The 24,163-nt window shown below is 39.5% G+C and overlaps 1 protein-coding gene across 1 annotated transcript in view; it reads right to left on the bottom strand.

Moving 5' to 3' along the window:
• The window catches only part of LOC124775330 (dynein beta chain, ciliary-like), a 702,744-nt gene that overhangs the window by 598,225 nt on the left and 80,356 nt on the right, over positions 1-24,163 (bottom strand). The window contains exons 7-8 of the mRNA XM_047250162.1: positions 18,507-18,718; positions 6,315-6,412 (exon numbers count right to left, since the gene is read on the bottom strand). Of these exons, the coding sequence (XP_047106118.1) occupies positions 6,315-6,412; positions 18,507-18,718 (310 nt within the window). The remainder of the gene's footprint in view (positions 1-6,314; positions 6,413-18,506; positions 18,719-24,163) is intronic.

Below are 24,163 nucleotides of genomic sequence, written 5' to 3'. Positions count from 1 at the left end.
TAATGTAAGGAAATATTTTCTTAAAAATTTTCATCCTCTATTGCACTCCCTTACGAGCTGAATTTCCAGAAACAGTGAAATGTGTATTTTTCTATTTCTAACCCAGAAATAAAATATCAGTTGTCATAGATGTAGCTTTAAAAATCCTTTAGTAGTTCTTTAGTATTTATTGTTTTTCAAAAAAACTTTCACTCATTGTTTTACACCCCCCCCCCCCTCCCCGTAGCTGCCAAATTTCCAAAAATACTGAAAAAAACCTTTCATCCCCTATTTCACCCACGTAGAAGTGGAATTTCAAACAATCCCTTCTTAAATGATGCCTACAGTATAACATCCACACCCTCTCCAAACTTTGGCTTTCTATCATTCTAAGCTGGGCTGAGTCAGTGAATCAGTCTGACCCTATTTCACCCTCTTAGGGGTTGAGTATCCAAAAACAGTGAAACACATATTTTTTCATCTCCAACTGAGAAGCCAAACACTAATTTTCAAAGATTTAGCTTTAAAAATGCTTCCACAATGAAATATTTTCATAAGATGTTCTGTCCTCTATTTCACCCCCTTAGGGGTTGAATTTTCAAGAACAGTGACATGCATATGTTTTATTTCTTACAGAGAACCCAAACACAATTTTTTGTAGATTTAGCTTCAAAAATGCTTGCACAATGAAATATTTTCATAAGATGTTCTGTCCTCTATTTCACCCCCTTAGGGGTTGAATTTTCAAGAACAGTGACATGCATATGTTTTATTTCTTACAGAGAACCCAAACACAATTTTTTGTAGATTTAGCTTCAAAAATGCTTGCACAATGAAATATTTACATAAAAAGTTTTCATCCTCCATTTCACCCCCATAGGGGCTGAATTTCCTAAAACAGTGAAACATGTACTTTTTTTAAATTTCTGACTGAGCAGCCAAGCTTTAAAAATGCTTTCATAATAAAATATTTTCAGAAAAAAATCTCATCCCCAGTTCACCTCCTTTGAGGTTCAGTTTCCAACAACACTGAAACACACTTTTTTTTTTTATTTTTGTAACCAAGAAGCCAAATACTAGTGTTCAGAGCTGTAGCTTTAAAAATTCTTTAGTAGTTCTTTAACAATGATAAATCTTCAAAAAAGGGCTTTCACCCACTATTTCACCGCTACAGAGTTAAATTTCCAAAAATGCTGAAATGCATATTTCTTTATTTCTGACCGAGAAACCAAATACCAATTATTGTAGGTGTAGCTTCAAAATTGCCTTAACAGCGATAAAAAAAAAATAAAAAATAAAAATCTCCTATTTCACCCCCCTATTATTCGAATTTTGAAAAATCTCTTATTAAACAATATCTACAATATAAGATCCACTCATTCTCTTAATTTCAAGTTTCTATCCTTAGTACTTTGGTGTGGGCGATGATGAGTCAGTCAATCAGTCAGTCAGTCAGGACATTGCCATATAGAGATTAAGAGATTCATAAAATGATTTTAAAAAAAGCAACTCAAACGAAACAGCTATTTTTTCTATATGAAAGCTACAAGGACTAGACAAGCAGGAATATACCTTGAGCATATTGCTAGACTTATCAAAAGCCCTCAGTACAATCGTGATCAATTACTTTTATTTGACTGAGAACTGGGAAATTAGGGGAGCAACACATAACTGACTTAAATGATATCGCTCTGAAAGAAAGTAGTTTACAGATTTAATATATTGTGTGGTCAACATGGAGTTCCCCAAGGTTCCTAATCTAGTCTAATCCTATTCCTACTACAAGGTGGGCAAGAATTAAGCCCCTATTGAAAATTGTTTATAACTTTGTAAATACTTAACTAATTTTCATAAAAGAAAAGACATTTTGTTCCTTTCACTGGCAGAATTTCATTTATGTCATTGCAGATATCAGTGGCAAATCATTGCACAAAATCCAACCTGGTGTGAGTGGGCTCAGCTGGCATCCCAGTACGAAGTAGCCTAAAGCGATCTCTGGTACAAGCACAGAGATGGTGGCAAATTGTGAAAGGACCTTGTGCCTTGATAAATAGAAAGACAATAAGGAATTGGCACTTGAAGCTAACGGTCACATGTTCTGTATCAGATGGTAGGAGAAGTAGTCGACCCTCAACAGTTCACTTTAAGTCCTCAAAAATCACAAAGACAGGGATCTCACAAAGATGATTTAACCTGACACACAATCAAAATTGTTTTGTAAAAAAGAGTTGAATTTTGGTTCATGGAAAACACATTATTTCCAGGAACTATCGCCTGAAGACTGTGATCAGCGATTGGAATATGGGGAGATGATGCTTGCTTGGTGTGAAGACTGTCCGACACTTTCAGTAATATCCTGTGGTCAGATGAAACCGCATTTCATACTGGAGAGTTTGTTAACTGGAACAATTGTAATTACTGGGCAATAGTGGATGTTGAACAAAGCCAACATTGTCCAAAAGTCACATTGTGGTGGGTGGGTGGGTGCATATGTCATTCAGGACACGATGAATACAGACCAGTACCTAGTAGGTGTCTTTTAATTGAATTGTCTATTTCAGAAACCAGTCAAGCACCAAGTTTGTCCATTTTGGGAAAACACAAAAACTGTCTCCCATCATACTTCATGTTTCGGTATGTTTTTCTGAAAGTAGTATGTACTGCAAATCATTGTATCAAAGAAAAAATATTTTGGGTTATTTAATATTGTTGTCAATGGAATGAAAAAAAATTTACTTAACTGGTTTCTGCAGTAAACGAGTAGAGCAAATGTATTTTTATGATATAACTCTCCATATTTTTAGGATTTACAAATAAATTGGAAAAGGACAGAATTTTTAATGATACTGAGACTACATTACTAATACACAGATGAAATAATCATCTACTTCATCATCACAGTAAGAGCTACTCAATCCTCATAAACAAATTCCACAGCACATTCTGCCTCTGTAGTAGGCCATTGTAAAATGCTGTCATAAAATGTTTCATACCTAGCCAGGTAAGGTTTTAGGGCATTTAATCTCGCAGTTTCTGGATATTGATAGGAACCTAAAACAATAATGAAGGGATTAGGTCTCAGAACTAAACATGAATGGAGAATGGCCAAAAAATATATTATTTCAGACTGCACTATAATACTTTAGGTAAAGGTTTGAATGAAAGAAAATGGTTACACCTAACAGTAATTTTTGTACAAGTTGCCTAATATATTATACTATTTATAAACTTACTTTTCCTGAAGGGTAGGCAAAATTGGTGGATAAGTCAGGAGTAGGCTCTGTTTTCAGCACTGCGAAAGTTGACTGAATGATTCCATCAATATCTGGTTTTACAGCCACTTTTCCAGATGTATTACTGTTGTAACAAAATTATTTGTATGCGGATACCTTGAAATTCACCTTTTGGTTTTAGGAACACCTCTACCAGAAGTTTTGTCTGAGTTTGTAAGCTTTTTGTATGCATGAGGCCACCACGTTTTGAAACTTCTGTTACCTTGGAAGGAAACTTCCTGTACAGTAAAACGATTTGTTTTACTTGCTTTCAGTATAAGCTCCATGTATTGCTCTGATGTATAAATTAGATCCACTTTCTTCATGATACACTTCATAGCCCCAAAGTCTCTGTTATATGGTGAATTCGAGTGACCACAAACAGGGAAGTTGTGGGTGATACTGTCATATTGCCCTTTGTCACAGAGGTTCATCAAAAACCTAACAATAGTGTGGTTCTTGTTCTGTGCTGATGGATCATCACTAAAAAGAGTCAGTCTCTTTACTCTACTGGATATTTCTATGTTATTCAATAAAAAACTGCACACCTCATCTGGATACTTGTTACCTTCACCCTCATGATAAAGGCAGATTTTTGGACTTGTTACTTTTCAAATCATGGATACTAAAAACGTTAACCCATAACTGCCGCATATAAAAAATTTCCTGAACAAGAATATTTTGGAGTGGCAAGTTTAGCATATAATCAAAATACAAATCGGTGGTTTCTTCGTCATCCATTTTGAGAAGCTTCTTTCATACTAATATAAAACTTCTTGGCCCTCTTGTGTACAACAAGCTCTGCAGTTGCCGTATGTTTGGCATTATCATTCAAGGATTTATCTGTCAATTTTGCGTTTAGGCTTTCACACTGACTGCATACATCAACCTGTGGTCAACCAAATGAGTACCCAAAGTTTTCATGAAAATAAGAATAGTAAAAATGGTACTTGACAGTATCTTTTATGTCAGGGTTGTCATTAATGAACATCTTATGAAGTTTTGTGACATTTAAACAAGCATCCAAATACTTTTTGTGTTTCCCACCATAATGGCTCTCTTTAACTTCAAATTTTTCAATATGATCGTGGATACATACACAAATGTTGCCAGGAAGAGCATTGCCCCTCCTGCTCTTGCCCCTTATGTCTTTAGGGGTAGTATTTTGAAGTAATAATTGGCAAATTCTCCCTAATCTGTTATGTGGTATACCACGGATTTTCATAAAGACATTCTTGCAAACATGTTTCAGTACATTGCCAATCTTTACGTTATATCTGTAAGAGTGATTTCTTTTAAAACTGGCTTCAGTATGCCTACCACTTTCTTTGCCTGACCTTTTGTCTGGCTCTTGTTTTCCCCATCTATGCTTAACTTCATTAACCTCAATCAAAGTCTGAATATAGATATCCTGACAGTTTTTATTTTCAAGAGAATGAAAATATCTCCAAGTTTCATTAATGACGTCCTGGTTAATGATTAAATAACAATTTGCATTGCACTTACAAATGATACTGCTGGGCTTTTTCTTCATAGGTACTCTTCATAGGTACTCTTGCCAGAGTAAGAAACATAACCTTCTCTCCTTTCATCCTTGCATTCTGAATATGATTTTATTTGTACGAGTCATCATTTACTACTCCTCGTTTCCTTCTGTGTTGAGGTTCGTCTTCTGAACCTGCAGACATCTCATTTTCATATAGGCATACTGTTATCAGAAACATATGAACACTGGAAAACAGCACAGACTTATTCGAAAAGCTCAAGTTAACTGATCAGTGATTACAATGAAAACATCTGAATATCGACTATTGTTGATTCAGAGTGCGAGTACCAACTGACAACAAAGAAGCATAAAGTGTCCCCACAGTTTACTGCAGAAACCAGAAAAATGGAATCGTTTGACTGGTTTCTGATGTAAACGTGAAATTAAACGTCATGCAAGACAACAACAGTTGGAGATATTTAACTGATTTCTGCAATGAAATGTGCAATTACCCTCAAAGACAAATACGGTGACATTAACTCATTTTTCTGGTTTTGACACTTGACTGGTTCCTGAAATAAACCCTTCAATTGTGCCTGCCTGTAACTTGACATGTCTTCTTTATGGTAAGTAGAAATTTGTCTTTTCCTACATTGTTGAACAGTACCTTGATATGCTTGGTAATGTATCCATGTGGGACAATGACAGTGACTTAATCTTTATGCTAGATGGGGCCTCATCTCACTTATTGTTAGTGTAACCCGTCTGAGCTTAGCTTGACACCCGTTTTCCAGGACACTGGTTGGAATGTCACAGCCCCTTCGAATGGCCAGCAAGGAGTCCTGATTTAATACCCTGCAATTTCTTCCTCTGTGGGTGGGTGAAAGACAAAGCGTATTGCACAGAACCAAAAACTCTATACTTCCTGTCCTCATTATTTTTAAATCTGTAACCTACGAAAGACTTAAACTAAAGATGAAAAATAAATGTTGCAGCTTGATTCTTTTTTTAGTATCTATTACTCTTACAGATACATCAGTTACATACATAGCAGCTAACATTTTAAATAATAACATAAACTGTCTGTTTCATAGGCCTGATATTCTTCTATCTGGCTGGTCTCAACAGTATTACCCATATCCATAAAAAATAGCATTTTGCAGAAACCATTTCAAATCAAGCAGAAAGGTTTACTTAGTCAAGCACTGCTTCTATGCACTATTTCTATACAATAACAGAGTATCTATCAAAACAAAACTGCATCACCAATTATGATTGTATTTGTAAAGTGTACAGAGTAAAAAAATTTGTTTGCGAAAAATGACGCGTATAAAAATTTCAGAAAATGTGTATAGTAGTTAACGAATGGTACAATACCTTTTTTACATTTTGCAGTCCTAGATTCACAGAACCAATCAATAACTAAATTACAGTTAATAGGTGTAAGTTTCATGACAAGATACAGAGACAAGAGAGAGAGAGAGAGAGAGAGAGTCTACATTGCATAAAAGCAGTACAACCAACTCAATTTATTTATCAGTTTCTGAGAAACAATCTTCATATGAAGCAATACTTACTGAAAAAGTTCAAGTGTATCGATACACTTCAGAATCTTGTCATATGACTCTTCAACTTCTGCTTGGAAAATGGTAGATTGATCTAGGTATTTAATTGCCTGAAAATATACAAAATTTACAGCTTGTCATCATTCAGCCTTTATATCACATACATGTAATAACTAGAACAGCTACATACTTCTAAAGAGGTGCATCAGTAATAAGTACTTTCAAATCAATCATCTGCAGCACTGAGGAAATTATGATGATAAGGAAATAACTGAAGCAACAACTCATTTAGTTTTTCGATGCAGTGGTGCTGCAACCAGATTCAATTCATTTCACAATAATATTTTGTAATAATTTTGGTGGTTTCTGTAGTTTAAAACATTTACACAATCTTGAGTCAATGAGACTAAAATATAGAGCTTCAACTTCACTCTGAAATAGACCGGCAATATCCAAAATATAAAGTCATAGTTGCCAAATTACAGAATTGCAGGATGAACACAACAAGAATCCTCTCCATAACGCTTTTAAAAAAACACACCAAGTACTCCACAATCTAAAATCATGCACTTGAATTTGTTCACAATGCTGTTTTACTCAATCTTAATTCTCAGATTTTTGTTTGGTCAGAATAATTTTAAAAAGTATGTAACCCTTCACACTAATTACAAAATATTTCTGCAGTGTTTACAACATGTTTCACAAACAGCACAATGATTTTGTGTTGTGTTTCAACTGAGGATAATTTCTAGTCTCCTTAGCTAGTCAGCCTGAAAGTCAGTCTCTTTTCCCAGGAACATACAATATTTCTGCAGTGTTTACAACATGTTTCACAAACAGCACAATGATTTTGTGTTGTGTTTCAACTGAGGATAATTTCTAGTCTCCTTAGCTAGTCAGCCTGAAAGTCAGTCTCTTTTCCCATGAACAACATTACTGCCTATGATATTTCCTTTCTGATGTAACAAGTGACTTTTCAAAACTAATGTGATAGAGTTTCTGAATCTATGATATATTAAAAATAAAGGTTACAACATTTGTGCACAAAATTTAAAACAAGCCACATCATCTGCGTACTCAATCTTCTTGAAGTAAATAGCTGGTATGCCATGGACATACAAATTTAACAGAATGGGAGCCTCTCTCCATTCAGTATTTTCTATGTAGAAAAACTTCATTGTGATAAATATAGCGATTAAAAAAGTAGATAAATAGGTGTGGAGCAGAGTGTTAAATCACTGCAACATACAAGTTAAAAGAGAGATAATTTACATAAAAATATTTGGAAGCATCAGAGCAGTAACACTCAACATTCAGATTCCAAAACATAATAAATTTCTGGAAGTCAATATGTGAAAGATCGAGCAATAATTACAAAAAACACGTTAGGAATATTGCAACTTGGTCCCCGTAGTAATTTCTTTCTAAAGCATTGGGCTTACCATAAGATATAAGCATAAGTATATGAAGACATACACAATTTGTGAACAGTTACATAGTCATAAGGGCCTCTCTGATTATGATGTGACACAATCATAATTCATACATGAATTAGTCCAAATACGAAGACAAAAATCAAGAACAAAACACAGATGCACAGCTCCTGACCGGTGTTAAAAAACTGCCCTACTGTCATATGACAGTTCGTAATATTAAGAAGACAAATGAAATTAACACCTATCCATACACAATGGGATGAATAAGAATGACTAAGAATGTCAAATCAAAACGAAGACACAAATCTGTCACAAAAATAAATTACAAATCCAGTTATCAGGAAAATTCATAATGGTTGGATCCCAATGGGTATAAGGATGTCATGTAAGACTAATAGGTTACTCACTCTATGGACAAAGCACAACTACAGATGATCTGAATTTTCACAGTTGTTCCTGTATAGGAAAGTACTTCATAAAGTAGTATCTAAGGCAACAGAACTAACAAATAAAGCCAACATAAATGATCCAAATAAAAAATATAAAGCCATTTTTCATACTGTAAGAAAAACTTTACAAACTGATGTCTACATCTAGGAGGTCTGCTTAAAAAGTTCCAGAACATTTGTAATTTCACACCAATCATGTGTTGGAGCAAAATGCCGTTGACATCCATACACACACCTGTATTTAATGTTTAACTGCCAGAAGTTTCATTTTTGTATGTCTGTTAGTTATTGTTCAGTGTTGTACTGAGACGAACGCTGTGACACACAGTTTGCAAATTTCGAGATGGCAGAGTTAGCGGAGCAATGCATCTGCATTACATTTTGCATGAAACTCAAGAAAACCTTTACAGAGATACACCCAATGCTGCAGGAAGCTTGCAGTAACGACTGCTTAAGCCATACTCGGTGTTACAAATGGTTCATGCAGTTCAAAAATGGCCAGCTGAAGATGACCTTCATTCAAGACATCCTTCAACATCTACTGACGATGCTTATGTCAGGAACATCAACGAAACTGTGCATGCCAATCAAAGACTGACTGTCCGAGAGATGGCAGAAGAATGTAACACTTCACTTGGATCATGTCGTGAAATACTGACACAGCATCTTGGAATGCATCATGTCGCTGCTACGTTCGTTCCGTAGCTCATGAGTCGAGACCAGAAAGACCTTAAGAGAATCATAACTGGTGATAAGACAGTAACGATGTTGAGGCCAAGGGTCAATCTTCACAATGGGTTGAGAAACGTACTCCAAGACCAAAAAAGATTGTCCGGTCATGTCAAATTTCAAAGCCAAGGTGATAGTTTTCTTTGACTTTGAAGGATTCATTCATCATGAATTTCTGCCACAGGGAGAAACCGTTAATCAATGGTACTATCAGGACATGTTGCAACACCTGCAAAAAAATGTGAGAAGGAAATGGTCTGAAATGTGCTGAGACAATTCATGGCTCTTGTATAATGATAGTGCACTCGCACATTCGTCCCTGTTGGCGCACAACTATTACACAGAAAACGAAATCACTGTTTTGCCTCATCCTCCGTACTCTACAGATCAGGCCTCTGCAGACATTTTTTTACTTCCAAAGTTGAAGACTCCATTGAAAGGACGAAGACGTGCAACAATAGATGAGATAAAAGAAAATTCACAGACAGCACTTTGCGCGATCCAGCAAAAGGTGTACCAAGACTGCTTCCAGAAGCAGAAACAGTATTGGGAGTGGTGTATCAATTGTGGAGGAGAATATTTCAAAGGAGACCATGCACAATACGGAAACGGTAAGCACAGAAAAATTTTGTGGACAAAGTTCCAGAATTTTTAAACAGATGTCATACATCTACAACATATTCCCCAGGCCACAGTATGGTGCACAATAGAGGGTACCTCATTTCCTTTCCTGTTCCACTCACAAACAGAGCAAAGGAAAAACATCTGTCTATACACCTCTGCACGAACCCTAATTTATCTTATCTTCATAGAACTTAAGCAAAATGTGTGTTGGTGGCAACAGAATTGTTCTGTAATCAGTTTCAAATGCTGGTCCTTTAAATTGTCTCAGTAGTGTTTCATGAAAAGAACATCATCTTACCACAAGGATTCCCATTTCAGTACATGAAGCAGTTCCTTAATATTCGTGTGTTGATTGAACATACCGTTGGCATATCTAGCAATTGCTTCAAAGTATTCCTTTAATTTAGTCTGGTGGGGTACCAAACACTCAACCACTACTCAAGCATTGGTTGCATTAGTGTGTTATATGCAGGTTGCTCTAGTGTTTTATATGCAATCTCCTTTAAATGTGAACTACAATTTCCCATCTTCTCTACTGCATCTTTATATGAAAAGGATAGTTGGTACTCACCATATAGCGGAGATGCTGAGTCGCAGATAGGCACAACAAAAAGAACATACGACTGGAGTCTCAGGCAACTGTAGCCACACTATGAGCAGCAGCACCAGTTGCCTGAGACTGCAGTCATGTATGTGAGTCGTGTTTATGTGAGTGTGAGTGTGTGTGTGTGTGTGTGTGTGTGTGTGTGTGTGTGTGTGTGTGTGTGTCGTCCATTTCTGACATAGGCCTTACCGACCAAAAGCTTCATTTGTGACAGTCTTTCTGTTGTACCAACCTGCAACTCTGCATCTCCACTGTATGGTGAGTGGCAACTTTCCTTTTCATAATATTGGTACATTCCATCCTAGATTTTCCTTTGTTTGCATCTTTAAATGCTCATTCCATTTCATATTGCTATACCACATTATACCTAGATATTTAGTCGACATGAGTGTGTCAAGTAGCACAGAACTAATGCTATATTCAAACATTACAGGTTTGTTTTTCCTATTCATTTGCATAAACTTATATTTTTCTACATTTAGAGTAAGACACCTTTCATCAGACCAACCAGAAATTTTTTCTATGTCACTTTGTATCCCTCTACAGTCACGCAATGATGACACCTTCCCGCAAAACAACAGTGGCATTAGCAAACAGCCCACAGATTGGATCTCACCCTGTCCAGAGAATAAGAGCACTCCTGTCTCATTCCCCTGGTACACTCCTGATGATCCCTTGTCTCTGATGAACACTTGACACTGAGAACATACTAGGATCTATTATTTAAGAAGTCTTTGCGCCACTCACGTATCTGGGCATCGATTCTGTATGCTTGGACGTTCATTAACAATCTGCAATGGGGCACTGTGGTGTCAAACACTTTACAGAAATCTAGAAATATAGAATCTACTTGTTGTCTTTCACCCATAGTTCACTGGATACCAAGTGAGGAAAGGGCAAGCTGAGTTTCAGACAAGCAACACTTTCCAAATTCGTGCTGATTCATGGGCAGAATCTTTTTCTTTTCACGGAAATTTATTATATTCAGACTCAGAATATGTTCAGGAATTCTGCAGCAAACCAATGTTAAGGGTATTGGTCCTTAATTTTGCAGATCCATTCTTTTACCCATCTAATGAGGGTCATTTAAAACATCCTGCACACAGTGCACAAGTCACCGTTATGGTGGCACGATCAAGCTGAAATGCATGTCAGTTGTAAGCAAGATTTTAGTTGAGATTGTCATATATTTGTTTGTTAATTCATGTCTCTGTGTAGCGAGTAATTCAGATTTAAAACAGATGCTGAAACCAAGTTATGTCACCTTACACTTGTTGACCAGCATTCCTACATCAAAATTTAATCTCTAGGTTGAAACAACCCAACAGAAGTTTACAACACTATGAGAGAAGTGTGTGACAATAGTGTAGTGGATTGTAGCACAGTGTCATAGTCGTCTGCTCATTCTGTGAAGGCAAGGCAAGGAATGAGAAGAACCCAAGAAGCGGAAGGCCATTAACTACAATAGACTTCATCTTTCAGGTTATTGTTAATCAAAAGGAATGAGAAGAACCCAAGAAGTGGAAGGCCATTACCTACAATAGACTACACCTTTCAGGTTTTGTTAGTGAAATTTTGAGAGAGGATCAACAAAAACAACATGTGAGGAAATCACGTATAAGATCAGAATGTCTGTCACTTCAGTTTACAGAATCATAACTGAAACGTTAAAGATCAGAAAAGTTGCTGCCAGACGGGTTCTGCACACTCTGAGTGAGGAGAAAAAACATGCAGGACTGTATATTGCCCCATCAGTGAGAAATAATGGACAAATATGGATGGGAAATACTTCCTCACCCACCATAAAGCACTGATATGAGCCCGCCAGACTTTCATTTGTTTCCCAAACTGAAGGAACAACCCTGTGGAAAACGTTTTGATACAACTGATGGAGCTTCCAGTGAGGTGACCTGAGTAATCAGACAGCTCACCAATGAAGGTGCCCTATCCGGAATACAGTAGTTGGCGAAACATTGGGAAGCTGTTATAAGCAAGAATGAGGATTATTTGGAGGCTTGTAAAGGTATTTTGCAAAATAAATTACGTTTTTCAATTCCATCTTACCTGTACAGTGTGGAGAACTTCTGAAATGGCCCTGGTATATACAGGAGTCACTTGCACTTTTTCCTGTCTCTTAAGACTTTGTGCTGAGTGAGAGATTCGTGATAAATGCCAGATAACTTAGGGCCCAATGCTATAGAGTACACTCTGCAAAACCAAACTGGGATTGGTGATTTATTTGTTTTCAACTTTTTCAGTTGCTTCTCTATCCCAAAGATGTCTATTAATATGTCCTTCACATGAAAGTCTGTGTGATGGTCAAATGACAGTATGCTGTACAATTCTTCTGCATGAATGATTTCTTATCCGCAAAATATAAAACTCCAGTTTTCCTTTTCTATTGCCCTATCACACTGATCAATCAGTGAATGGATACAAACATTAGACACACTTACCAATTTTACCTACACCCAGAATTTTCTCAGAATACCAGCAAGATCTTTTCCTTACGTATGAGAGGGGCAGTTGTGCACACTGCACATTGATCTTTTTACAGGTGAATCAATTCTATTAACTTTTGGCTATTGTCAACAGCGTATTTTCTTTTAGCCAGAGAATACAACTGTTATTGCTTTCACATTTTCCAAATATTGTTATTAATCCACGGTGGATCTTTTCTGTCCTTGATACACTTACTGGGCACAAACTTCTCCTGAGTGCGATATACAGTCAGTATAAACTCTGCCCACAATTCCTCTATGTCCAACATATTGAAACTAAATGATGTTCATTCATTGTCTAAGTTGGATTCTAACAACTGCTTATGTACTCTTCCTACCAAAAATACTCTGTTAGCCTTCTTGACTCATGTATTAACTTTAGTAACTATTGTCACTTAGATGACATCATGATCACTAATCTATCTCTATGCTGACACTGCCGATGAGCTCAGGTCTGTCTGTAGGTACAAGACCTAAAACATTTCCATTGCTTACGGTCCATCAAACTAGCTGCTCAAGACAGTTCTCAGAAAACATGTTTAGGACTTCTTCACACAACTGCCTGTCCATAGCACCTGCAATACTTCACACAACTGCCTGTCCATAGCACCTGCAATGAATCCAATGATGTCTCAGTATAACACTGCATGATTGGAGAATTTCTGTGCTACTGGTGTAGCATGTCAGGCAAAGGTCCCGAGTTCGAGTCTCAGTCCGGCACACAGTTTTAATCTGCCTGGAAGTTTTATTCTTTGAATGTTTTTAAAACTGTCACGAAGGAATCATGTACCCAGTAAAAACATCTAATAATTAATTTGGGCTCACCTAGACCTGTTACTCACATCCAGATAACTTCATGCCAACGGCCTTGCCACAGTGGTAACACCAGTTCCCGTCAGATCACCGAAGTTAAGTGCTGTTTGGCTGAGCTAGCACTTGGATGGCTGACCATCTGGTTTGTCGAAAGCTCTTGGAAAGTGGGGTGCACTCAGCCCTTGTGAGACAAACTGAGGAGCTACTTGATTGAGAAGTAGCGGCTCCGGTCTCAGAAACTGACATACAGCCGGGAGAGCAGTGTGCTGAACACATGCCCCTCCATATCTGCATCCAGTGACACCTGTGACCTGAGGATGACATGGCAGCCGGTCAGTACCGTTGGGGCTTCATTGGCCTGTTTGAGAGGAGTTTAGTTTAGTTCAGATAACTTCACACACAGTCTCAGTTTCAACCATGACAGATACATTATTTTTGTAGACTGCAATGAACACTTCTCCTCCTGCAGCACCTTATCTGTGTTTTCAATATACGTTCCATGCCTTGCTAAATACTTCGGAGCTTTCTACTTTTTGTTTCAGCCAGCTCTAGGCTCTCAGAATAATTTGAGCATGACTACTTTCCTGGACAGTAGTAAATCAGGAACTTCATTAAATACTAAGACAACTGACAGTTAATATTTTGACAGTCAAACTGTTTTTACTTTCTATATGGTCTAATTTCCCTCTGTGTGTCAACTGCCGAATGTTCATCAGAGGACCTCAAACTACCGCCTAACCTAAAAAGAAGCCATGTGCACTCCACAAGTACTCTGCTACCTGAGTAACTGCTGCCTTTGTGTAGTGAACACCTGACCTATCAAGGTGAGGTCTACAATTCTCCATCCCATAATGCAGGTCCACAGATCTGCAGCCGAGATCGTTGCAGAATCAACGGAGCCTTTGGTTGAGACCTTCTCCTCAGTTCCAAACCAAATGACCCCCGTCAACTCTGGGTACATTGGTGTAAACTGTGCACTCGGCTTGCATCCTGCCAGTGAAGTCACCTGTATTCACCATTTCCACCAGTCATTCATACAAAGTGAGGATGGTCTCAGTGTCCAAGCGACAAATCCAGTTTGTGCTGTTGTTAGCCACAACTTGAAAACGACTGCACCCCACATCCTCGACAGCAGCATAAAGGACCTGGTCCACATTTAAGATGCATTCCCCTGTCTCCATGTACCTTCTCAGACCCACCTGTCCACTCACAGGGTAAATGGGTGAGGTCAGACTGCCAGCTCCTACATCGACTCCCAGTTTCATGCAACACAACTGTGTCACACTTTTCCGATGTAATAATGGCTTCAGCAGTTCTCAAGCATTGCATTCGATGATGCTGTGAAAGCTGCACGATATTTTAATGAGACAGCTGCTCATCATCTTCAGGTGCTCACTGACATGTTGCTGCAGTGACTCACCATGTGCTGGCTCCCTAGAAAAGTGCAGGAACCAAGGGGTGGAACTATAACATCATCGTAGACAAATTGTATGGGTTGACAATGTACAATGGGGGTTCCAAGGGGTGGAACTATAACATCATCGTAGACAAATTGTATGGGTTGACAATGTACAATGCCCCCTGCTAGAGGAACAGTCCAGGTTTTTGCATGGATGTGTGTTGGTGGACACTTTCAGTGTCCCAACTCCAATTCCCTTCCTGTGTTGACTTCCTGAATTCGTTCTTCTGTTGCCGACGATGCCTTAGTACTGCCAATGTTGGTTCCCATGCCTTGCTAAGTTGAAATTCCGTGTCTTTATTAATCATGTCATTACTTACACATACTTCGACTGCATCTGTAATGGTGGAGTCCCAGTACGTGGAGGCAGACGGAAGGATCTTCGTCTCTCCTTAGTTCACACAATGTCTGGTATCAAGACAGTGTTCAGGAACAGCAGACTTTTTTGGCTGGCCATTCCTAGTGTGATGTATATGTTCAGTATATCTATCTTTAACAGTGTGACATGTCTGGCCAATGTAGAATATCCCGCACTGGCTCAGAATTTTATACATCCATCTTCTCCTTATAACCAGGTTGTTTTTCACAGAACCTAGCAACATTTTTACTTGCATTATTAGAAAAAAAAGACACATTTTATTTGATGTTTCTTGAACAGCCTGTTGATCTTAATTACCATGCAAAACATCTGGCTTCCCTCTTTGAGTCCTTTGGTACAAAAATGCGAGCATAATTTTTGAAACTCAGAAGATTTTACACAGTGACTGAAGAGTTTGTGTCTCGAACCAGCTGAAGTATTTGTGAGTTTCAGTGTGGTCTCTTTCTTCACATGAGTATGTCTGGTGGATTCACTACAACTTTTAGAAGCTAATCTGGAGGGTAAAATCTTACATTTATTCAAACATGTGCTTATCTTGACTTACTTTTCATTTAATGAATAATATTTTCAGTAATCAGATGGGATTTCTATAGGTGGCCCTTTGTCTCCCAAAGTAGCATATCTTTTTACGGAATACTTCAAAGAAAAAGCACTTCAGTCAGTGGTTTTGAAACCTAAATGTTTCTGGAGCAAAGTGGATCACGCATTTGTAGTATGGATACATGGGGCAGCAACACTTCCTGCTTTTCTGGAACACCATAAATCCTTCCATCCAAGCATCTGCTTCAACATGGAAGTGAAGAAAATGGGGATCTCATATTCTTAGATGTCTTGGTCCGCAGAAAAGAAACCGGTTCGTTGGATCCCAATGTGTTTCATAAACCTGCTTACACTGACCTATATCTACTCGTACAGACTATGAGCTATGAGCTGCTGTCATCTGTCCCAATGCAGTAGTGTATTACGGACTCTTGTTCATGCAGCTAGAGTTATCTCATATCCAGAGAGCTTGTTAGCAGAGCTATGTGTTTGTACAAAATGGATACTCCAACAAACAGATTCAAAATGCATTTCAACCTGCATACAATAAACCTCAAGAACAGCCAGAAGAAATGGAGAACTCCACGAGGATGGTTTTTTGAGCCTCTGTTGATTGCATGTCCTTTAAGATCAGAGCGGGGTGTTAAAGCAACATCAAATAAAATATGCCTTCTGCCCTCCAGGGTGAGTGGAAATGATGCTAGGTCCTGTTAAAAACAATGTAGGTCCAAGGGAACAAAGGATATATAAAATCCTATGCCAGTGTCAGAAATCATACATTGGTCAGATGTGTCACATTATTAGAGACAGATCCACTAAACATAGACATCACACCAGACTGGTTCAGCCAGAAAAGTCTGCTGTTGCTGAACACTGTCTTGAAACGAGACTAGCATGAACTATGAAGAGACAAAGATCCTTTCATCTGTCACCATACACTGGAACTCCATCATTAAAGAAGCAGTCACAATACGTATAAGTAACGACCTGATTAACAGAGACACAGGATTTCAACTTAGCAAGGCATGGGAACCTGTACTAGACGTACTAATGCACTGTCAGCCACAGACAAATGAATCAAACAAGCCAACACAGACAGGGAATCAGAGTCCAGACACTTAAAGTGGGCACCTACAAACTGCCCATACATGTGCTGGGCTGCATCTTGGGCTGGTGCTTTTCCCACATCGCACATGTAATGACCTGGCCCATTTCCCTAGCAGGGGGCATTGGATGTCACCAACATCTATGATTTGTCTACAATGATGTTACAGTCCCACCCCTTGCCACCTACACTTTTCTAGCAAACACATATATTGGTGAGCCACTGCAGAAAAACATCAGTAAGCATCTGAAGACAACAAGCAGCTGTCTTGTTGAAACGTTGTGCAGCTTTCACAACATTATTCAATGTGATGCCCCTGAATCACTGAAGCAAAAAACATCAGAATCTCTCCAATGTAATTGTCAACAAATAATAGACGTTGAACACATTTGCCTTATACTTAACAAACCTTTTTTGGTATAGCAAGCAGTGTTTCAGTTTTTCCACTTTCTGCCAACAATCTTTCCCTACAGAGTGTATAAGATTTGAGAAATCAGTTTGTCTAACACCTGCACCTTTGAAGGAGGTTCTCCTAATTATTAAGAATATGGGAAATTCCCTGTTATCTGGCTTTGATGGTTTACCTAGATATGTAATAAAACAGGTTGATGATTAAATAATGCAACCACTTTGTTACATAATCAGCTGTTCCATGAGCAGGGGCCTTTTTCCTCAGCCACTCAAAACCTTCAATATATTTCCTTCACACAATAACCGGGACAAGCACGAAGTCAAAAACTATCAACTGATTTCTCTCCTCCCACGTGACTCTACAATAATACAAAAAATTGTATATTCTCAAGTAATGTCCTTTGTTGAAAGAAATTTACTACTAAAAGGACAGCAGTTTGGTTTTTGAAAAAGTAAACACATCAATGAGGCTCTCTTTTCATTTACTGGCTGTTGGTTCATGCACTTAATAAAAATTGCTATGCTTCTGAACTTTTTATTGTTTTAAAAAGGCACCAATCTAGTCAATCGCATTCTGCTCCTATGCAAAAACTAGATGCTTATGGTACAAAAGGAGTCTGTAATCAGTGGTTTTCAGTCATATCTATCAGAGGGCAGCAGGTTCAAATACCAACACAATATTTACCTCTTGAAAAGGTTAGCTTATTTAGAAATTAAACACATCAACAACAACAAAAATCTATTGCTCTGTAGTGGCATGCGCACAGTTTTGAAACTTCCTGGCAGATCAAGAATGTGTACCCACTACGGGCACCACTATTGACCTGCCCTCAAGTTTCACTTCTGCCCATATCTCTCTCAAACTTCCCAAACTTCAAAGAAGCTATGATGCATACCTCGCTGTACTAGCACTCCTGGATGAAAGGAGTTTTAATCTGCCAGGAAGTTTCAAAACATTTTCAACTCTTAAAATTTGACACTTAACTTACAGTCTCCCCTATTACTATACAAATGGGCCTCTGAATGTAAGATAAGTTTTAATTGTACTTGTGCTGTAAGGCTGAACAGTATTAAAAGTAACAGGACACAAATAATGTGATTAGCTTCTGGTACGTCCACAACTGTCTTAATCTATTTGAAAATACAAAACCTACCTCTTGAATAAGCAGATTACATATTTCCTTTATAAGTACAGTAATTTTTGAATTGTTGCAGTAATATCGGCTGTTTGCCCACACGAGGCACACTGTATGCATAAGTGGCCACAAAATAGGTTGACATTCACAAAAGATGGTATTTTCTAACTGATCAAAATATTTTTGCAGTGGCTTCAAGTATATGACTATGTCACGTGCTTCTGCAACAGCTGGAAAAGAATATTGCTGTATAAAATACATTATGTTGAAAGTTTATCTTATGTATAAAATTTTGCATTTTGAATAAGTATGTTACTAATTTTATTTATCTAAGCTTGACCATTTTTTTAAATATTTTGATATATAAATATTAAACATAATATTCTTCAAATACAAGATAGAATGGGAAAGGTGTATAAAAGACATTCTGGAAAGTAGCATTATACAACAGGATGGTATCTCCTTAAAGGTTTCTGGGATGGACTTGTCACAGAATCTATAGCAATATCTGTCCAGACTACTTCTGCACGTGTTCAGGCACATCAAAGGTCATAGCAAACAAATTATTAGTACTTATATGAATCTGAACAACAAACATTTATTAACATGTACATGTTGAAGATGAGTAAGAACTTGTGACTTATGAACCTCTGACAAGCAAAGAATATCACACTGTTATTCTCTTGGAGCTTCACTATACAAAACAACTACTGAAGCTGAAAAATAAGCACCTCTGTTGACTGGACCATGAACTCATTCTCAGCTACAAAACACAGTAGGCGACTAGTCCAGTAGCACATACTGATGAATTCACTGGGTGGTGGAACTGTTTTGCCATATACAAGCTCCGCTAATGATTAGTCAAAGACTGTTTTGCAAGTACTGCAAAGGTCAAGTATGATCTTAGGTAATGCCATTGTCCAGCTTGTGGTGTGACACATGAATGCAGCCTTTACAGAATGCTACCTTAGTAAGACAATGCGATTGTTTGCCAGACGGCAACTGGTTGATGCAGGTCATGCTCGGGGCCTGAAGATAACACATTTTGGTGTCGAAACTGGTGGCATGTTCTGAATAAACAAAATTGGATTACAATAAGGCTGTTGGTTTTAATCATCATTATTCAATTACCTCATGTCCAGCTGCTGACCCACTGTCTTCAATGGATTATCATAGGCTTGTCCTGCAATTAGATGCAACTGCCACTGCCATCTGAGTACGTGCAAGGTGAGGAGCATCTGTGTGCCTGCTTCCTAAATTTCTGTCGATAACAACAGATTCCCAAATTTTCACTGACACTAACACGTTATAGGCGACTGCTCTGTGCCATTTACAGCCCATGAGTTCCTTCTGGAATGAGCATGTGATTCTCTCCAGTAACATTCTCTATCCTTGCTGTAACTGTGTTGAGCCAGCAGTTACTCATTTGGCTAGTGAGTGTGTCTGAGAGGCAATCATAATCTGCTCATGTCACTGGCAACAAGGCACTGCTGCACAATGCCACTATGGTACTGACTGATTGCTACTGCTGGACCTGGATTTCATGGCTTCAGAAAAAAGAGTGACACATGTAAACGCTTATGGAAAAGGATTATATACATTAAATATGATGTTAAAAAATAAAATATGACTATCAATAAGTTTATTTAGAAAATTCTTGTTGGTTTTTTTATATACCATGAAATAAAAAATTCACTTCTGAATAAATTGTGAGTATAGTAATTGCTCTTTGCAATGTTTGAAACTATCACTTATGACAACATTATGAAAAGGACAGACTGCTACTCACCATGTAGCAGAGATCCTGAGTTGCAGGTAGGTAGAACAAAAAGACTGGCAAACAAGTAAGCAATCAGCGAAAAAGTCCTTCATCAGAATTAGACAACATACACACAAACATGACCAAAGTCTCTGGGTGCTGAAGCCAGATGTGTGTATGTTGTATAATTCCAATGGAGACCTTTTATGGCTGAAAGCTTACTTGTTTGAAAGTCTTTTTGTTGTGCTTATGTGGAACTCAGCATGTCTGTCTTATGGTGAACAGCAATCTATCCTTTTCATAATATTGTCATTATTCCATCCTGGATTTTCCATTGTGTGAAACTATCACCTATTTTTGAAATAGCTGTATGTGTCACGGCGATAGACACACAAACATACACACAAAATTCTAGCTTTCGCAACCAACGGTTGCTTCGTCAGGAAAGAGGGAAGGAGAGGGAAAGACGAAAGGATGTGGGTTTTAAGGGAGAGGGTCACACACACACACACACACACACACACACACACACACACACACACACACACACATATACAGGCATAAGCAGACATATTCAAAGGCAAACAGTTTGGGCAGAGACGTCAGTCGAGGCGGAAGTGCAGAGGCAAAGATGTTGTTGAATGACAGGTGAGGTATGAGTGGCGGCAACTTGAAATTAGCGGAGATTGAGGCCTGGTGGATAATGGGAAGAGAGGATATATTGAAGAGCAAGTTCCCATCTCCGGAGTTTGGATAGGTTGGTGTTAGTGGGAAGTATCCAGATAACCCGGACAGTGTAACACTGTGCCAAGATGTGCTGGACGTGCACCAAGGCATGTTTAGCAACAGGGTGATCCTCATTACCAACAAACACTGTCTGGCTGTGTCCATTCATGCGGATGGACAGTTTGTTGCTGGTCATTCCCACATAGAAAGCTTCACAGTGTAGGCAGGTCAGTTGGTAAATCACGTGGGTGCTTTCACACGTGTCTCTGCCTTTGATCGTGTACACCTTCCGGGTTACAGGACTGGAGTAGATGGTGGTGGGAGGGTGCATGGAACAGGTTTTACACAGGGGGCGGTTACAAGGGTAGGAGCCAGAGGGTAGGGAAGGTGGTTTGGGGATTTCATAGGGATGAACTAAGAGGTTACGAAGGTTAGATGGACGGTGGAAAGACACTCTTGGTGGAGTGGGGAGGATTTCATGAAGGATGGATCTCATTTCAGGGCAGGATTTGAGGAAGTCGTATCCCTGCTGGAGAGCCACATTCAGAGTCTGATCCAGTCCCGGAAAGTATCCTGTCACAAGTGGAGCACTTTTGTGGTTCTTCTGTGGGAGGTTCTGGGTTTGAGAGGATGAGGAAGTGGCTCTGGTTATTTGCTCCTGTACCAGGTCGGGAGGGTAGTTGCGGGATGCAAAAGCTGTTGTCAGGTTGTTGGTGTAATGCTTCAGGGATTCCGGACAGGAGCAGATTCGTTTGCCACGAAGACCTAGGCTGTAGGGAAGGGACCGTTTGATGTGGAATGGGTGGCAGCTGTCATAATGGAGGTACTGTTGCTTTTTGGTGGGTTTGATGTGGACGGACATGTGAAGCTGGCCATTGGACAGGTGGAGGTCAACGTCAAGGAAAGTGGCATGGGATTTGGAGTAGGACCAGGTGAATCTGATGGAACCAAAGGAGTTGAGGTTGGAGAGGAAATTCTGGAGTTCTTCTTCACTGTGAGTCCAGATAATGAAGATGTCATCAATAAATCTGTACCAAACTTTGGGTTGGCAGGCCTGGGTAACCAAGAAGGCTTCCTCTAAGCGACCCATGAATAGGTTGGCGTACGAGGGGGCCATCCTGGTACCCATGGCTGTTCCCTTTAATTGTTGGTATGTCTGGCCTTCAAAAGTGAAGAAGTTGTGGGTCAGGATGAAGCTGCCTAAGGTAATGAGGAACGAGGTTTTAGGTAGGGTGGCAGGTGATCAGCGTGAAAGGAAGTGCTCCATCGCAGCGAGGCCCTGGACGTGCGGGATATTTGTGTATAAGGAAGTGGCATCAATGGTTACAAGGATGGTTTCCGGGGGTAACAGATTGGGTAAGGATTCCAGGCGTTCGAGAAAGTGGTTGGTGTCTTTGATGAAGGATGGGAAGTGTTGGTCTACATAGGCAGAGATACGTTCTGTGGGGGCTTGGTAACCAGCTACAATGGGGCGGCCGGGATGATTGGGTTTGTGAATTTTAGGAAGAAGGTATAAGGTAGGGGTGCGGGGTGTCGGTGGGGTCAGGAGGTTGATGGAGTCAGCTGAAAGGTTATGTAGGGGGCCTAAGGTTCTGAGGATTCCTTGAAGCTCCGCCTGGACATCAGGAATGGGATTACCTTGGCAAACTCTGTATGTGGTGTTGTCTGAAAGCTGACACAGTCCCTCAGCCACATACACCCGACGATCAAGTACCACGGTCGTGGAACCCTTGTCCGCCGGAAGAATGACGATGGATTGGTCAGCGTTCAGATCACGGATAGCCTGGGCTTCAGCAGTGGTGATGTTGGGAGTAGAATTAAGGTTTTTTAAGAAGGATTGAGAGGGAAGGCTGGAGGTGAGAAACTCATGGGAGGTTTGGAGAGGGTGATTTTGAGGAAGAGGAGGTGGGTCCCACTGTGACGGAGGACGGAACTGTTCCAGGCAGGGTTCAATTTGCATAGTGTCTTGGGGAGTTGGATCATTAGGAGTAGGATTAGGATCATTTTTCTTTGTGGCAAAGTGATATTTCCAGCAGAGAGTACGAGTGTACGACAGTAAATCTTTGACGAGGGCTGTTTGGTTGAATCTGGGAGTGGGGCTGAAGGTGAGGCCTTTGGATAGGACAGAGGTTTCGGATTGGGAGAGAGGTTTGGAGGAAAGGTTAACTACTGAATTAGGGTGTTGTGGTTCCAGATTGTGTTGATTGGAATTTTGAGGTTTTGGAGGGAGTGGAGCTGGAAGTGGGAGATTGAGTAGATGGGAGAGACTGGATTTGTGTGCAATGAGAGGAGGTTGAGGTTTGCTGAAAAGGTTGTGAAGGGTGAGTGAGTTGCCTTTCCGGAGGTGGGAAACCAGGAGATTGGATAGTTTTTTGAGGTGAAGGGTGGCATGCTGTTCTAATTTGCGGTTGGCCTGTAGGAGGATGCTCTGAACAGCCGGTGTGGATGTGGGAGAGGAAAGATTGAGGACTTTTATTAAGGATAGGAGTTGACGGGTGTGTTCATTGGCTGAGTTGATGTGTAGGTGAAGGATTAGGTGGGTGAGGGCAATGGATTGTTCAGTTTGGAACTGGTTTAGGGACTGATGGAAAGAAGGGTTGCAGCCAGAGATGGGAACTTTAAGTGTGAGGCCTTTGGGGGTAATGCCAAATGTCAGACAAGCCCGAGAAAATAAAATATGCAAGCGTAATCTGGATAGGGTGAAGGCATGTTTGCGGAGGGAATGTAAATAAAACTTAATGGGGTTGTTGTGGGGGTGTTGTGAGGGTGACATGGTATTAGAAGGTGGGAATGACCAGCAACAAACTGTCCATTCGCATGAATGGACACAGGCAGACAGTGTTTGTTGGTAATGAGGATCACCCTGTGGCTAAACATGCCTTGGTGCACGGCCAGCACATCTTGGCACAGTGTTACACCGTCTGGGTTATCTGGATACTTCCCACTAACACCAACCTATCCGAACTCCGGAGATGGGAACTTGCTCTTCAATATATCCTCTCTTCCCGTTATCCACCAGGCCACAATCTCCGGTAATTTCAAGTTGCCGCAACTCATACCTCACCTGTTATTCAACAACATCTTTGCCCCTGGACTTCCGCCTCGACTGACATCCCTGTCCAAACTCTTTGCCTTTGAATATGTCTGCTTATGTCTGTATATGTGTGTGTGTGTGTGTGTGTGTGTGTGT

This window comes from Schistocerca piceifrons, chromosome 2, assembly GCF_021461385.2.
Source record: "Schistocerca piceifrons isolate TAMUIC-IGC-003096 chromosome 2, iqSchPice1.1, whole genome shotgun sequence".
In the NCBI taxonomy this organism is placed as follows: domain Eukaryota; kingdom Metazoa; phylum Arthropoda; class Insecta; order Orthoptera; family Acrididae; genus Schistocerca; species Schistocerca piceifrons.
Note: the sequence above shows the minus strand (reverse complement) of the source record. Positions and strands in the feature narration are given on the sequence as shown.